The sequence below is a fragment of the Aegilops tauschii genome, chromosome 2, assembly GCF_002575655.3.
Source record: "Aegilops tauschii subsp. strangulata cultivar AL8/78 chromosome 2, Aet v6.0, whole genome shotgun sequence".
Classification (NCBI taxonomy): domain Eukaryota; kingdom Viridiplantae; phylum Streptophyta; class Magnoliopsida; order Poales; family Poaceae; genus Aegilops; species Aegilops tauschii.
Genome location: NC_053036.3, coordinates 533,140,636 through 533,157,583, shown reverse-complemented (window position 1 = coordinate 533,157,583; position 16,948 = coordinate 533,140,636). Strand labels below are relative to the sequence as shown.

Below are 16,948 nucleotides of genomic sequence, written 5' to 3'. Positions count from 1 at the left end.
TTTTGATGACCAAGTGATCATCAAGTTATGTTCTGGTACTGTAATGACCAACTTAGTTTCTGGTACTGTAATGATCAAGTGATGATCCTTCTATCAAACTATGGCATTCTAGTACTCCTGTGATGATCAACTGTGATGATCAATTAATGTTGTGCTACTCCAGTTATGATGATGGTGCTACTCTTGTCATGATAATGTTGTGCTACTCTTGTCATGATGGTGCTACTCTTATGATGATAATGTTGCGTCGAGAAAAAGCCAAAAAACCCTAGTTTACCCTACTTGATGCCTCGGTGTCCACAAAAAGCCAAAAACCACTAGTTGACCCTACTTGATGCCTCGGCGTCGACAAATAGCCAAAAACCACTAGTTGACCCTATGTGATGCCTCGGTGTCGACAAATAGCCAAAAAAAACCTACCTTACCCTACTTGATGCCTCGGCGTCGACAAAAAGCCAAAAGCCACTAGTTGACCCTACTTGATGCCTCGGCGTCGACAAAAAGCCGAAAACCACTAGTTGACCCTACTTGATGCCTCGGCATCGACAAAAAGCCAAAAACCCCTATTTTACCCTACTTCATGCCTCGTCGTCGACAAAAAGCCGAAAACCACTAGTTGACCCTACTTGATGCCTCGGCGTCGACAAATAGCCAAAAACCCTTCTTGACCTGACTTGATGCCTCGGCGTCGACAAAAAGCCAAAAACCCCAACTTTACCCTACTTCATGCCTCGTCGTCGACAAAAAGCTGAAAACGACTAGTTGACCCTACTTGATGCCTCGGCGTCGACAAAAAGCCAAAAACCCTATTTTACCCTACTTGATGCCTCGTCGTCGACAAAAAGCCGAAAACCACTAGTTGACCCTACTTGATGCCTCAGCGTCGACAAATAGCCAAAAACCCCTACTTTACCCTACTTGATGCCTCGGCGTCGACAAAAAGCCAAAAACCACTAATTGACCCTACTGTAGCTCACAATCATCAGTTGAACAGAAACATACTTAAGATCAAATTCATCAGCTGTGAATAGCTTACTTAAGCTAAAAAAGAACAGTTGCACAGAAACATACTTAAGATCACAATCATCAGCTTTAAATACCACCACATTCAGCATTAGTTCAAATCCATACATAATCATAGTTGAAGATTACTACATTACATATCCATAGTTCAGAATTACTCAAAGTTAATAGAATTTAAAATACTATCATTACAGCAAATGCCAAACCACACTCTGCAAAAGGTCAGCAAATGCCAAATGATATTGCCCATTCTTCTCTTCCACAACCACCTGCTTATCCATTTATGATGGCCTTGATCCCCTCCAGCTTCACATTGCTCTCTTCAACTGTCTTCTTGAGCTCATCAATGTGGATCTGCAAGTTCTTCCTCTCTTCAGCTAGCTTGAGCTTCATGTTCCTAATGAGATTTGCTTGAGCAGCTGCTAGGTTCTTAACCATGTCATACTTCTCTTGAAGCTTGCTGCTTTCAAGATCATTCTCTGCCCTCCTTTCCTGAGCATCCAAAAGTCCATTGACATCTTCAACCAACTTCTCATAGCTCTCCTGCAGCTTCTTCTTCTCTTGTGTTAAGTCATGAACAGCAAATGAATGCATCAGATTTTCCTCAGTCATGTCTCTCTTACTTTGTTCATACATAAACCATAACTTGGCTAATGCATTCTCAAGGGTGTTGGGCCAAGTTGGATCAATCCATTCAACTAGTCCACAGTTTCTACCTCCTGAACAAATACATTAATGCTTCCAAGCAACAATGTTTAAATTGGTTACATGCTACATTATTTAAATACTATCCTCAAATTCAGAGCTTGAGCTTGCAAGCTGAAGAGAGGACTACTTAAACCTGTCCTCATGCTACTTAAACAATGTTGTCCTGCTCTAAAGTAAAAAAAAGCAATCAAATGACCTAAGATGGCAGACTAAACAAGTTGCATCCTCTGTCCTGCTCCAATAACCCATGCATATTCTGTCTTAAATTATTAATAGCATGCTACACTAAACAAAGTGACCTAACTTAACAATGTTGTCAGGCCAAGGGGAAAAGATGCTGCCAGGGTAAACAATTGCTTGTGATCCACTTTCCTAACTTAACAATAAACTGCAATGCCTGCCTCCACAGTACAGATCCAGAGAAAACAAATCACAATATACCTTTTCAGCACAGGAAAGAAACCTCCTGCCAGTGTGGATTCCTTTGAAAGCAACACGCCTTTCTGCGGCCTTCCCATGTTCATGGCAGAGAACAAACAACTCCGTTTCAGGTCCCTCGAAATCGGAGTCTTCAGTGGCAGCAGGGATCTGTCATACGAATAGCAAACGTTTGATCCACAGGTTCAGAACAAGCTCCTTCAACAAATCCCCCAAATCAGAGTACAAACCCTAACCCTAAAACTCTAAGAACTTACCTTAATGGTGCCGTCGTCGGAAGATGAGCTGACGTACTCCATGGTGTGCTCGCTGCTATCGAACCCATCGCTCCAGGACACCATGGCGAGGCGGCGGGGGCGCGGCGACGCGACGGCGGGTGCGGCGAGCAAAGCAGAGGAGGAGTGAGCGAGAGAGCAGCGAGACAGAGTGGGGACTGGGGACTAGGGACAGCACCGACCGGTCTTTTGACCGGGTCCATCAAACAGAGGCACACAACGCCGTCTAACGGCTGTCGGGACGGCCGACGGTGCCACGTACGCAAAAAAGGGCCCACCTGTCATAAACAAGCTTAACTGAGCCCGATCCGCCGATCAGTGCTTTCTGCAAAAAGATTACCGAAGACATGGTGTTTTCTGCAAAAAAATGTATTGTAGTGGTTTTCGCAAACCTTGCCTTCAAAGTGGTGGTTTTGTGCAATTTACTCCGAAAAAGGAAATTATATTTAGTAGCGTACTTTTTTTTTGAGAATATAGCATACGTAAAATGGAAAATGTTTAAACCGTTAAATTGCACAATCTACTTGTATATTCTGTTTGTAATTTTTTTGGAGATGTAAAAATCACTTTTTAAAGATGTAAACTTTTACATCTCCTGTTTTACATTTTTAAATTGCATTTTCTATTGGAGATGCTCTAGCCATTGGAAATGTTGAGACGTGTTAGCCGTGTTTGGGAGGAAAAAACACATCTTTCCGGAGGTAGTATTTGCTATTCTAACAGAGCGTAGCCACTGAACTGCAAAAGCGAGATCTAACATCTGAGCGGAAAGAAAAAGAGAAAAGGCAGACGACCGAGACCGCGACCCCACGCGTCGCGCGGCAGCTACGTGGCACGCTCCCGGCTGACTTGCATTGACTCATATTTCCGGTTATACCCCCGGGCACACCGCCGGCTTTACCCGCTCCAACTCCTTATCCCCGAAACCGCCAGGGGTAGAACTGGAACTGCCCGCCCCGGCCCTCGCGCTCACGAACCCCACGACTCCCCTCCTAGTATAAACCGCTCCAACGGGGAACCGCCATTCCTCTGCTTCGGGCCGAAGCATCAGAGAAAAATTTGATCCAAAACTTTCCTTAGCCATTTGATCTAGAGACTTTCTCGCCGTTAGGGTTTGGCGCGGGGATGGATTACGAGCAAGGCGGCGGCGGTGGCCGCGGCCGCGGGAGATCTCGCGGCGGCGGCGGGCGTGGCGGGGCGCCCGGTGGCTACGGGCCTCAGGGAGGCGGCGGAGGCTACGGAGGAGGCGGTCAAGGCCGGGGCGCTCAGGGAAGCGGTGGAGGATACGGAGGAGGCGGAGGCTACGGGCCCCAAGGGGGCATGGAGGGCCGCGGAGGCGGCTACGCGCCTCGCGGCGGAGGTTGCGCTCCTCGCGGGGGCGGCGAGGGCCGCGGACGAGGCTATGGTCCTCAGGGAGGCGGCGATGGCCGCGGAGGCGGCTACGGCGGAGGCGGGCCGGGAGGGCGTGGTCCTGCCGGTGGTGGGCGGGGGTACGGCCCCGGCGGTGGGCGTGGTGCGAACGCGTGGGCGCAGCCTGGGAGAGGGCCCGCCGGAGGACCCGGGGAATACGTCCCGGTGAGGGCGCCGGCGCCAGCGTCTGCGGCGAGGAGGGTTGAGTCCGAGGAGGCGGGGGGCTCATCTGGATCCGTCGGTAAGCGCTTCCCCTGTCCCTGCTTAACTTAGCATACTCTGTTCCTAAGCAATGTTCAATACCTTGACGGTTCCTCAAGTAATCTAGGGATTTGGGATGGTGAATTGAGTCTACACGGTATGGTTCCACTTGTTTATGCGATTGATCAAGGCGTTCCTTATCGCTCTGTGTCGATGGTGTAGCAGGGAACTTCTCATCGTTGACTAGAATGATGGGAGTGCGATCTGAACTGTATTTTGTTTGGCCCTAGCAGATTTATGCACTATTCTTCGTCGAGATGCTAGCTTAATTTTCGTACCATCGTAGCATTGTGTGATTATATCATAATATCCTCTTCCTCGAGTTAGCTTAGGTTTCATATGATTTTGTTTTCGGTATGGATTGAAACGAGTAATTATAGATGAGATCTATCTGTACGATAATCTCCACTAGATCTTGGCTCATACTCCTACCTGTTAGTGATTAACCTTATATCAAGTTTGTATCTGGAGGAAGCATTTAATTTTAGGATTATTAGGTTGTTACTATCGTGTTATGCAAAACAAGCGAGAGGGATTTGTGGCAATGCCTTGTTTAGGCACACACATAAATTACTAATTTTGAATCATTTGCAATTTTTATTCCACTGTTTCCACATGAGAGTATTTGTTTCAGAGGATACAGAGCACTTGTGAAAAAGGGAAAACTAGGATTTCAGGTAGCCTTATTTTGTTTGCCAGCTTGCAGTTTGAGAAGATTCAGACACTGTTTAATTTTACCCAGAGTTCTGAATGATTAGCAATTTTTCCTATGTTGATTTGGGAAAAAAATCGTATTAGAAGATACTCCCTCCGTTCCAAAATAGATGACTCAACTTTGTACTAACTTTATACAAAGTTGAGTCATCTATTTTGGAACGGAGGGAGTAAGTTGGAAGGAAAAAATATAGTTTGTTTGAGTATTTGGCTCGTGCAACTTTACCTTGTTTCTAACTGATCTTCCTTTTCCACTAGAACGCATCAGCTCCAAAGAAGTGTCAAAATTAGAACCATTAGCGCCCCCAGTTGCTGTGTCTCCCAATGGCATACGTGTGCCAATGCAAAGACCTGATGGTGGTGGATCATTATGTCAAGCCAGGGTCCAGCTTTTGGTAAACCACTTCATAGTCAAGTACCCAAAGCTGTCAACCTTTTTTCACTATGACATAGATATCAAGTTCGATCCAGCGTCTTCAAAGGTTTCTGGCAAGGAGCTCTCCAATGCAGATTTTCTTTCTGCAAAGGCCGAGCTTTTCAAGGATGACAGCTTTCGGCAGCTTTCATCGGCTGTTGCTTATGATGGAAAGAGAAACCTATTTACTGTTGCGCAGCTGCCAGAAGGTTTATTCCGTGTCAGAGTTCGTTCAAAGACCTACATTGTATCAGTAGAGTTCAAGAAGCAGCTTCCTCTAAGCCAACTCTCGGAGCTGCCTGTGGCTAGGGAGATCTTACAGGGTCTTGATGTCATTGTGCGTGAGGCTTCTAGCTGGAGCAAGATTATACTTGGTCATGGATTTTACTCACCACAAAGCAAAGTGGATATGGGGTCAGGTGTTGTATCTATGAAAGGAACCCAGCAGACCCTTAAACACACTCAGCAGGGACTGGTCCTATGTGTTGACTATTCAGTTATGCCATTTCGCAGAGATGGACCTGTTCTGGATATCGTGCGGCAGTTTATAAAGCCCCTTCCCCTTGACTACAGGACAGCACTGAACAAGACTCATCGGGAAAAGTTGGTGTATGAGCTCAAAGGCCAGCGTGTTACTGTGTCCCACCGGAAGACTAAGCAGAAATACACTATTCAAGGCTTCACTGATTTGCCAGCCAGCCAGATCACCTTTTTAGATTCAGAATCAGGGCAGTCAAGGAAACTTGTTGACTATTTTGCTCAGCAGTATGGCAAGGTGATTGAGTATCAGATGCTTCCATGCCTGGATTTGAGCAAGAGCAAAGACAAACCCAATTATGTGCCCATTGAGCTTTGTAAGCTTGTTGAAGGACAGAGGTACCCAATGGCAAATTTGAATAAGGACACTGATAGAGCACTGAAAGGCAAGGCTTTAATTAAGGCAGCTGAGCGGAAGTGGGAGATTGAGACTGCGGTCAAAGCTGAAGATGGGCCTTGCAGGTAACTATTTGAGTTTGAATAATTTATATTGTTTGCAAATGTATAACCATCTGTTAGTATTTTGGTCATAGGAAACTACTCCCTCAGTCCCATAATATAAGAGCGTTTTTTACACTAGTGTAGTGTCAAAAATGTATAACCATCTGTTAGTATTTTTTTTGCGGGTGCATCTGTTAGTATTTTGGTCATAGGAAACTGACATGTTGCAGTATTTAACTGGTACTATGATAAGTTAATGCTCTTTTTAACAAAAGTACCTCTACCACATTACTCCCTCCGTTCCATAATATTTGAACTAAAACCACGACAAGTATTATGGAACAGAGGGAGTACTTAATACGGATGCTATTACATTCTTGGTAGAGAAAGTAGACTGTAACCATGTAATCAGTATATATTTGCCAACTCATGTTCTCATTTGCTTGTTTGTGTTCCTGATATTTAAGCCCTTCTCTGTCTTATTTCTTTTGCAAACGCACAATACGAACTCGAGAACAGACCTTTTATCTTTTTTGTGGAAAAAGAAGAAAATGTTTGTATCAGGTACTAATCACCATTTTATTTCCAGGGGAGAAATAGCTCAACAGTTTGGGATATCTTTGGATGTGAAGATGATGGAAGTCACCGGCAGGGTCCTTTCTCCTCCCATGCTGACACTCGGCTCCTCCAGAGGAGCCCCCGGCAATTTAAGTATCACTCCATCTAATTGCCAGTGGAACCTCATGGGGAAGAAACTGGTAGAAGGTAAAGCACTTCAGTGCTGGGGCATTGTGGACTTCAGTGCACGGCCATCTCACAACAAGCAGCAAGCGCTTGATGGGAACATGTTTATTAACTATATCGTCAGGAAGTGCTGTGACCTTGGCATTCAGATGAACAAGACAGCATGCTTTGTGCATCTATCGGCAATGTCAGTGCTATCAGATCCACACCAGTTGTACGAGGAGCTGAACAAAGCTAAGCAGGCTGCGGTGAAGAAGAACCAGAAGCTGCAGCTCCTCTTCTGCCCGATGTCTGAACAGCATCCTGGGTACAAGACACTGAAGCTGATCTGTGAGACACAGCTGGGGATCCAAACCCAGTGTTTCTTGAGCCACCTCGCAAACAAAACTCAGGGCCAGGACCAGTACATGTCCAACCTTGCTCTCAAGATCAACAGCAAGCTCGGGGGCATCAACGTCCAGCTCCAGGACAAGCTCCCACTGGACAACGGTGCTCCTTACATGTTCATCGGCGCAGATGTCAACCACCCGTCACCCGGGAATGTGGAAAGCCCGTCGATAGCAGCTGTGGTTGCGTCCATGAATAGGGGCGCCACCAAGTACGTGCCTAGAATCCGCGCCCAGCCGCACCGCTGTGAGGTGATCAAGAACCTCGGCGAGATTGTTCAAGAGCTCATCGGTGTCTTTGAGAAGAAGGCCGGCGTAAAGCCTCAGAGAATCATTTACTTCCGTGATGGCGTGAGTGATGGACAGTTCGAGATGGTCCTTAACGAGGAGCTTGCAGACATGGAGAAGGTGATCAAGGTGAAGGGCTACTCGCCGACGATCACCGTGATTGTGGCCAAGAAGCGGCACCACACGCGGCTGTTCCCCAAGGAGCACAACGAGCCGCTGCAGACGAAGAACGGCAATGTGCTCCCTGGCACGGTGGTGGACACCAGAATTGTTGACCCTGTGACGTACGACTTCTACCTGTGCAGCCACAACGGGCTGATAGGGACCAGCCGGCCGACGCACTACTACAACCTGATGGACGAACACGGCTACGGGTCGGACGACCTGCAGAGGCTGGTGTACAACCTCTGCTTCGTGTTCGCGCGCTGCACCAAGCCCGTATCTCTGGCGACGCCCGTCTACTACGCTGACCTGGCGGCATACCGTGGCAGGCTCTACTATGAGGGCATGCTGGCGTCCCAGCCCCAGGTGCGCAGCTCGTCGTCCTCGGCCTCCTCTGCAGCTGCGGGTGCTTCCGACTTCAGCAACTTCCCGATGCTGCACGTGGATCTTCAGGACAACATGTTCTTCATCTGACGCTGGCGTTTCACCCGGTGTTGCTTAGGGTCTTGGTCGGGTAGAACATATATACAAACTATTTCGTATTGTCTGAACTTGGTCCGGTAGAACATATACCCCAAACTGCTTGGTATGGTCTGAACTTTGAACTTGAAATGTGTTGCTAGTTGTGTCATTGTCCGTGTGCTTCAGGTCTGTGTTTTTAACTATAGCTGTGTTGGTTGCCTGACCTTGGCTTGACTGTATCTTTGGAGATTCTGATGATGAAATTCCATGAAGTTGTAACAACTTTCGATTCATTTCATCATCTCATAAATCTCAACGGTGGGAATTTGCTTGTCACTTGATATGGATGGTGTAATTATTTGCTCCATCATGGACAAGTAGCTTCAGACAAAGAATGCTTTTAAAACTGTTCTTGTCATGAACAGATTGCAGCAGTTAGCGCCGAACAAGTCTCTTCTCCATCACAGATTCACAAGAGCATACACAGAAAGTAGAGGCCGGCACAACAAATTCAAACACAGAGAGCACCGATTCTCTTCTCCTCAATTCAGCAATAACAAGTCATGTCTATATAAATAATTGCGCGCCAAAAGTGTCTATAAATAAGCTCTAAATAAACATCTCAAAAGAAAAAGAAAACTCTAAAATAGAGTTCCAATCGGCTAGGGAGACAATACATTTGGTACGGAGCCCATCCTTTGTTGGCGAGGAAGGAAGCTCCAGAGGCAAGCGTGTCCTGATCCTGGAAGCAGCCTCCCTCATTGGTGCAGAAGCAAACGATTACCAGTGCCTGCACACGACCATCACTGGTTATGATCACTGGTTTAAAGTGCCATCCGGGATTCAGAGCATAGGTCGACTCAAAATTCCAAGGACCAACGGCCATGCGGGCGGGCCCAGGATTTCAAGAGTGTGTATTCAAAATTTCAAAGGCAGTTTTTTTGGAAGTCTAAATCCTTGTTTTGGCATATATGACGGATTCTAGTACCAGTTTACACAAATTGGGTAATACCTATGGATATCGCAGAATATAATATATTCATAGAATTGATCATAATTTCAAATTTCCATCTTATAGAAAATACTAATTGTTCAAAGATCGAAGTGGCAACATCTAAGATATATAAAGATGGAAAGTAAATAATGATAAAAAAGCTGATGAATCACAGGATGACAATCCTATCCTTGATGCTTTAAAAATGAGTTTAGTTTAACTAAGAATCTGCATGTTTAACACTGAAGGAATGTTAGTTTGCTAGTCTGTTAGAGGGTATTCTCTTCAATGAACTATTTAGAAACAAGCTGAGAAGCATGAGATACAGAGAGAAATCAATAACCAAAATCTAATTAGCAAGGTGAATACATCTAATTTCAATGAACAGATCATATGTACTGCTATGTGAGCCTAGGGATTTAAAATTGAAGACCGATGTGTGCAAAGATCAGTACAATTTGGGAACAGGGAAGGTAACTAAACCAGCGATAGATGCATGGACGGGGGTTCGAACGCGCGACTTGTTCGCTACGACGGCTACGTTGGTACCATCGGGCCATCGCTCTGCTCATGACAAACTACTTCACGCCTTTCTTTTATCAGTTCTTCAGTTCGTTTTGTTTTTTTATCCTATTCCGTTCTTTCTTTTTTTGTTTTTTAATGCGTGTTTATTTTTCAAATTTCGTGAACCTTTTCTCTAAATTTATGAAGATATAAAAAATTCGATGAACTTTTTTCAAATTTGATGAACTTTTTCTAAATTCAATGATTTTTTTTCCAAAATCGATGAAATTTTTACAAATTTGATGAACTTTTTTGAAATTCGATGAACTTTTTTCAAATTTGGCGAATTGTTTTCGAAATCTATGAACTCTTTTAGATTTTGATGATTTTTTTTCAAATTCAATGAATGTTTTTCAAATTCAATGAACTTTTTTTCGTAATTTGTGATTTTTTTTCAAAAATTGATGAACTTTATTTAAATTTTTTTTCCCAATTTTTTGAAGTTTTTTTAATTCTTGAACGAAACGACCAAGCCAAGAAAATAATCGCGATGAGCCATCTGACTTCGACCTAGCGATCTGCTTGGTTTTGCGCTTAATGGGCCGGCCCAGCTTGCAGTGCCTGTGAGCGGCAGCGGGCGAACTGGCGCCTGCAGCGCCAATTAGGAGCTCCCTGGATGCATAGCGTGCGCGCACGGTGCAACCTGAAGCAGTTTGGGCCTATGGGCCATGGGGTGGGTAGTGAGGGAGAATTGCAAGCTGGGCTAGCCTCTATTTTTGGCCTGAATTGGTTAGCTAGCACGTTTATTGCATCGGTTTCATTTTTTTCTTGTACATACACATGATATATAGTATATATAACTAGTTTTTTGGCGAAAATAATGGGTATTCAACACAATACCCTTGAATTGAGGTGGGCCCAATTGGGCCTATGGGCCATGGGGTGGGTAGTGAGGGAGAATTGCAAGCTGGGCTAGCCTCTGTTTTTGGGCTTAATTGGTTAGCTAGCACGTTTAGTGCATCAGTTTCATTTTTTCTTGTACATACACATGATATACAGTACATATATCTAGTTCTTTTGGCGAAAATAATGGGTATTCAACTGAATACCCTTGAATTGAGGTGGGCCCACCCCTGCATGCAGGAAGGTGTTGCACTTCACCCACTGTTTCTGTCTGCACTTGTTTTCTAAACTTAACAGCAGTCTGCACCAGTTTGACGGTACGAGTCTTGACAAGTTTACCTGCTTCTGCTTCTGACGAGCATCACAGAACTTTCAGCGGGCCTTGTGAGGCCAACTCCAGCGCATAACCCCAAACGGACGTCTGTTTAGTCTGGATTCTGTCCGTTTGAGTAGGGCAATGGGTTCGTGTCCGGACCTGTCCTGGGATGGGTAGCCGTGTTGGCCTCGTCCTGTCCGCCGCGGCCAAAAGTGCCCATATATTCATATTTCAATGTTCAAAACTACTTCCTCCATACCTAAATATTTGTCTTTTTAGAGATTTCAAATGGACTACCACATATGGATGTATATAGACATATTTTACAGTGTAGATTTACTCATTTTGCTCCGTATGTAGTCACTTGTTGAAATCTTTAGAAAGACAAATATTTAGGAACGGATGGAGTAGTTTGCACGTTCAAATATTAATTGTCTGAAAATAAAAATAATTTTACAACCCAATCGAAATTGTCTCTGATAAAATAGTTTTACAACCAAATCTAAATTGTCTTAAATGAACATAATGAACCAATACATCTATTGGTTGTCAATGTGAGTCTACATGTGCTCAACCAAGTCATTTTGAAGATCCAAACGAGTGTGTCAATCACGCATTTCACGATGAAATTGGGCAAACTGCTCAAACTTGGCCGGTTCTTGGTGCAGGGGCTCAACATTTTCACCTTGAAAATCAAATCCTTGGTCGAAGACGTTGTTATCATGCTCGTCCTCGACGATCATGTTGTGCATGATCACACAAGCAGTCATCACCTCCCAAAGCTTCCCTTCATCCCATGTCAGTGCAGGGTTTCGAATGATACCCATCGGAATTGAAGCACACCAAAAGCACGTTCCACATTCTTTTTAGCACTCTCTTGTATTTGGGCAAATCTCTGTCTCTTCTCACCTTGGGGGTTCGAGATTGTCTTCACAAAAGTTGACCACTGAGGATATATACCATTAGCTAGGTAGTATCCCTTGTTGTACCGGTGGCCGTTGATCTCAAAGTTGACAGGTGGGGAGTGACCTTCTGCAAGCCTTGTGAAGACTGAAGAACGCTGCAACACGTTGATATCATTGTGAGAACCTGCCATGCTGAAGAAAGAGTGCCATATGCAAAGATCTTGCGAAGCCACTGCTTCTAATATGACAGTGCACGCTTTAACATGCCCCTACGAAAGCGCGAGCGTGGTGGCGGCCATGTCGAGACGTGGTTTGGTATGGAAGGAGAGTGAGCAGTGAGGAGGCGGCCGGAGACTAGTAGCGGCGCCGGCAGCAGGGTGGGGCGGGGGAGAGTGGGCAGAGGCGTTGGAGGCGAATGGAATGCTTGTGTCCCCGACAGGCGGGCCACGGGGAGGACAAGGGCCAGCCCGTCCGCGCGATGTCCGTTTCACCCCAAACGCGACGCAAGTTTGGGTCAGGAATAAGTCGAAAACGGACGAAATCTGAATATTTGTCTGTTTGGGCCGCACATTGGAACGTGCTATTCGTCTTTTCTACCTCAAACGGACTAGGACGGACGGTATGGGGTCGTACACTGAAGTTGGCTTGAATGCATCAGGCATACTAGTTCGTAACAGTCGAGCAACAGAGGCACCTGCGACAGCAAGCTGGTCGATTAGAAATGACAGCCAGACCGATGATAGTCACGCACCCATGAACCGCCGAGGGCAACACCAAGGCCGAGCGCAATGCTGAATTATTGTTAGGAATAGATTTACATGTTAGTTAATTAACACGGGTTAATTAGCAAACCGTCATTAGTTGAATAGGTGTGTCGAACACCGAAGAGACGCCTCGTACGGACGCATGTGTCCGTACAGACGCGTTCATTCCCTTCCCATCTCTATTGTAACTACCGCCTCTACGAGGCGCCTCTTCAGAGTGTATATATATCTTGAGAATCAATGAAATCAGTAGCCTTTTGTTCATTCAATCAATCTTACTCAAAAAAACTATTGTTAGGATTAATTAATATGTGTTAATTAATGGGTTAATCCCTGCTTTATAGGAACCGGCGGCAGTTGTCTTTTGGCTACAGTCGTGACGGTTGCTCGCATCCTCGCGCCTATTGAGAAGCGTCCCTTAGGTTTGTATAAATAGCAGCACTCTCATCAATAAAGACAATCATTTGCTTCATTTGATTACAAAACGTTATCAGCACGCTCCCGGCAGAGCGTTTCCGGCGAGGCCCTTCCTCTGGTCGATGGAGCCGTGCGACGCAGCATGTCCCGGTGGACATGCGTGGCGAGCCCTTCCCGAGCGGTGGAGGCGGCGTCGTCTGAGGCCGCGGCTCTCGGGCAGTCCTCCGCGGCTGTCGCTCCCGCTTCGCCCTCAGCCCAGGGCCGGTCCTGTGATTTTGAGGGCCCGGGGCGAGACTAAAACTTGGGGCCTTTAATATAGACATCATAACAATAGAAAGTGATATACATATACATTACCTAGAAAGTTTCTTCTATCATTCCTCGATTCAAAGTCACTTATGATGGTGGTGATGTCAGTATCTATCTAATAATTTCTTCTTGATGCATAATGTTGCCAAACCATTTAAACTCTCTTTGAGTCACCGCTTCTCTCAATTGCTTAATTTCCTATAATGAGCATAATAAAAATCTTTTCATCATGTAGATGGTATTTCATATTTTTTTTGTCTTCTCTCATAGGCCATTTCTGAACTAAGATGGCTCTTGCTTTACTATCAAGATTATCCAGGATCGTAAATTGATAAATATCAACAATATAAACTGGTTGTTCATCAACACTAGCTGACTATGCCTATGCATCAAATGAATTACCTACATTCTCGGAGCCACAAGATGTTGGTGTCGCCATTTTCTTCTTGCTCATCAGATTCTGAGTTCCCATCAGTTGATTGTCCTTTCTTTCAGACAACTATCACAACCTCTTTATTTGGGTTTATTGAAATAGTGAAAGCACCAGTATTACTCAAAAATTGATGAATATTTACGAGCTGTGATGGTACCAAATCATCCGCCGTTTTCTTCATTTTCCTGTTATCACTACCAGATGGATACTTTCCCAACATGATAAGACACAATACGGAAAAAAAAGCATCAATTGACTATTGTTGAAGAGCTATTCATCTAGGAGACTAGGAACCGCAATATGAATATAAGACATACCTCGGAAGGTCGGATCGTTGATGGACGGAGAGCACAGCTGAGGTGCGACGGCCGCCGGGGAACTGAAATCGGCGGACAATCTGAATTAGCAACGAAATTAGATTTAGGAGAATAGGGAAAAAAGAGCACGGTACGAGTAGTCGCGATGACACAAGCGTCGGCGGCCGGTAGAAAATTGAGGATCGCTGCGTGAATACGTCGTGATGTGATAGGATGGAAGGATCAATCAGTTCCTATTTTCTTGACACATGCACGTACTAACCTGGAAAGAATCGGAAGGGATCAATCAGTCCGTTTTATCGTCTACGTGCACGTAACCTAGGAAACGAATCGACGGCAGCTCCCTGCCTCGCTGCGTGAGGCCCTCAGGCCCAGACGTCCAGCTCCTAATTTTTTCTTTTATCACGGAAAATATGTTGGCCATAGCCTAGCTGTATACCTGGGGAGGGCCCCCTCGATTTTGGGGGCCCGGGGCGGCCGCCCCCGCTGCCCGGGCCGGCCCTGCCTCAGCCCCGCAGGGAAGCTGCGCCCTCCGGCGTGACACCCCCGGAGGCAGAGGCTACTCCCAGCGGGGAGCATGGCTAAGGAACGACTGCGGCCTACGCGAGGCGCCGCGAAGTGCCTTCGATCGTTCGGACGCCAAGACGCACGCGCGGAGGCACGGGTCTCGGCATGCGAGTCCCTTCCGAGCGCTGGAGCCCACCGCTGCCGCTGACCTTAATCCCAGCGCGGAGCAGTTCCCGCTTTGCGTGAACGGTGGAGCGGCTAGGCGCGCAACGTGGAGCAGCGGTGACCCTTCGGCGCGGTGGAGATGGCCCTTGGCCGGCCCGGGGAAATAGGCAATGCCATATGTCGCGGCGCGGTGCGGTCCCCAGCCCGGCAGAGGTAGCCTTGGCGCATGACGTCGGAGGCGGCTCCCTGCGGAGCAGCGCCCTCCGGTGCGCGGCGCCGGTGTCGCTCCTCGGCCCTACAACGCGAGGCACGGTGGCATTTGCTCCGGCTCGGCGAGGAAGCGGCTCCTCCTGGCGGTTGCGACTGCACCAGCGCGAAACCCTCCCGGCGAGGCGTCCGCGGCCTCCAACGCGAGGCGCGGTGGCGCTCCCTCCAGTCGGTTGGCCGCGTGGGGCTGGGACGTATGCACAGTCGTGCGGCTACGCGCGCAGCGCAACAACGATTACGCATGGCGTGGTCCGGCTCACGGCTTGGCCGTGCTGCCATGGTCTGTCCTGCTGCAGAAACGGAGGCATATCTTCCAGCCGCCGAGCTCATCTCAAGTGGCCGCGACGGCGTTGGTGGTTTTTAAACCACAGGAACAGATGGAGAGATAGGGAATCTTTATCCTTTCGTGACATTTCAATTTAGTCTTCCAACTTTATTGTATGTTTGGATAAGCCCTTGCATTTCTTCCGTTTGGGCCCTCTGACTTGACGTGCCTTACAGACTAGTCCATAGATTAATCTGTATAATGCAAATCAGCCTACGGCTTACTGTAAGTTGCAGTTTAGGTTTTCGCTCTACTGCAAATTTTACATTGGAAGATCTCATATCTCTTCATATCACATTTACAATATGTAAATGATGATTTCAGATATACTATGTGAAAATAGGACATGTTCAACATACTTGCTCTCTAGCAATTCCTATAACATGTTCTGCATTGCGATTGAGAATTATTATTTTTCTTGCAAAATAATTGCGATTGAGATCAATTTTCTCTCGCAAAATATTAATTCACTTCGGTGAATTATCTTGCAATTTGATACAAGATCTCATTTCATTTGAGATCTATATAATTCAAGTTTTACACTTGAGCATCAAGTTTGCAATATCATTATTATTCATTACATCAGTAGTGGTTTTCTGTAGAGTACCTTGTATTCCAGAACGTGATGTAATATATTTTCATGTTTCTTACATGTTGAGATTCATTACATCTATTATTTGCAATTGAGATTTTTTTATCTCTTGGAAAGATAAATTCAGTACCTCTGCAGTACTGTTTCTTCAATGAGTACGAGGTATTTTGGAATATTTCTATGATGCATCTATTTCCATGTTAACCACATGTCGAGATTGATACGTCAATTTGCAATTGAGATTTTTAATTTCTTGCAAATACGGGTGCAAAATTCAAGGTGATTTTTTCAAATTGATGCTTGAGATCACAAGGTAGTCATATGGATCTACTGCCTACGCAGATTATCGATGACTACTGATAAATCCTATATTTTGTCGTTTCGACATTATGATTGCTTTACAAAGTGCTCTCCCACACATTTTACTAAAGTCATGACATAAGGCATTAGGAATGAGCATCTACTCCCTTTGGGAGATTATCTTCAAGATGTCATACTTAGCAATTTGAAGTTCACACTAATGGTTTCAAGATAACTTCTTGAAATACCCATCAATTTTGCAAAATTCATTGCAACACTAACCATGATGGTCTTTAATTTACTACTCGTAAATTAATTATCTCTGGTTTGCCCCTTTAAGTAATCGATGGCTACATAATTTGAGGCTCTTGCCCTCAATGGCCACAACTTACTTAAGTGGGTCATGGATATCAAGATCAGTCTTGCCTCTCATGGGATAGCGCGTGTAATCCAAGCCACGCCATCGGGACGCAAAGTACCTCAAGGGTAAAGGTTTGAAGCTCACTTCAAACCCTCAACCTGACACCATCAAGCTGTCATGAGACCCTATGAGCATGGAGAGCATGATGGTTGAATATGCATCAACCGGCATGTTTGGAGACTATACATTTAGTCCCTTAGTCTCCTTAGTGATCTATTTATTTATGTCCATTTATGATGTTCTAA

General features: G+C 45.7%; 1 protein-coding gene and 1 long non-coding RNA gene across 3 annotated transcripts; one reads left to right on the top strand and one right to left on the bottom strand.

Annotated features, from left to right (window-relative positions):
* Nucleotides 1–3,464: 3,464 nt before the first annotated feature.
* LOC109771941 (protein argonaute 2) lies at nucleotides 3,465–8,557 on the top strand. Its single transcript, XM_020330637.4, has 3 exons — nucleotides 3,465–4,095; nucleotides 5,088–6,243; nucleotides 6,812–8,557. Exons 1-3 carry the CDS (start codon nucleotides 3,570–3,572, stop codon nucleotides 8,274–8,276), a joined length of 3,147 nt encoding a protein of 1,048 aa, XP_020186226.3. The 5' UTR covers nucleotides 3,465–3,569; the 3' UTR covers nucleotides 8,277–8,557.
* A 4,514-nt stretch (nucleotides 8,558–13,071) lies between these two features.
* On the bottom strand, nucleotides 13,072–15,398 carry LOC109771942 (uncharacterized). 2 transcript variants are annotated; one of them, XR_012203219.1, is made up of 5 exons: nucleotides 14,566–15,398; nucleotides 14,261–14,388; nucleotides 14,127–14,188; nucleotides 13,783–13,994; nucleotides 13,072–13,375 (listed from the first exon to the last, which is right to left on the bottom strand). It is a non-coding gene; the product is annotated as an uncharacterized lncRNA (long non-coding RNA). The 2 variants fall into 2 exon arrangements; XR_012203218.1 differs by lacking the exon at nucleotides 13,072–13,375 and having other exon boundaries at nucleotides 13,880–14,017; nucleotides 14,566–14,851.
* Nucleotides 15,399–16,948: the final 1,550 nt, after the last annotated feature.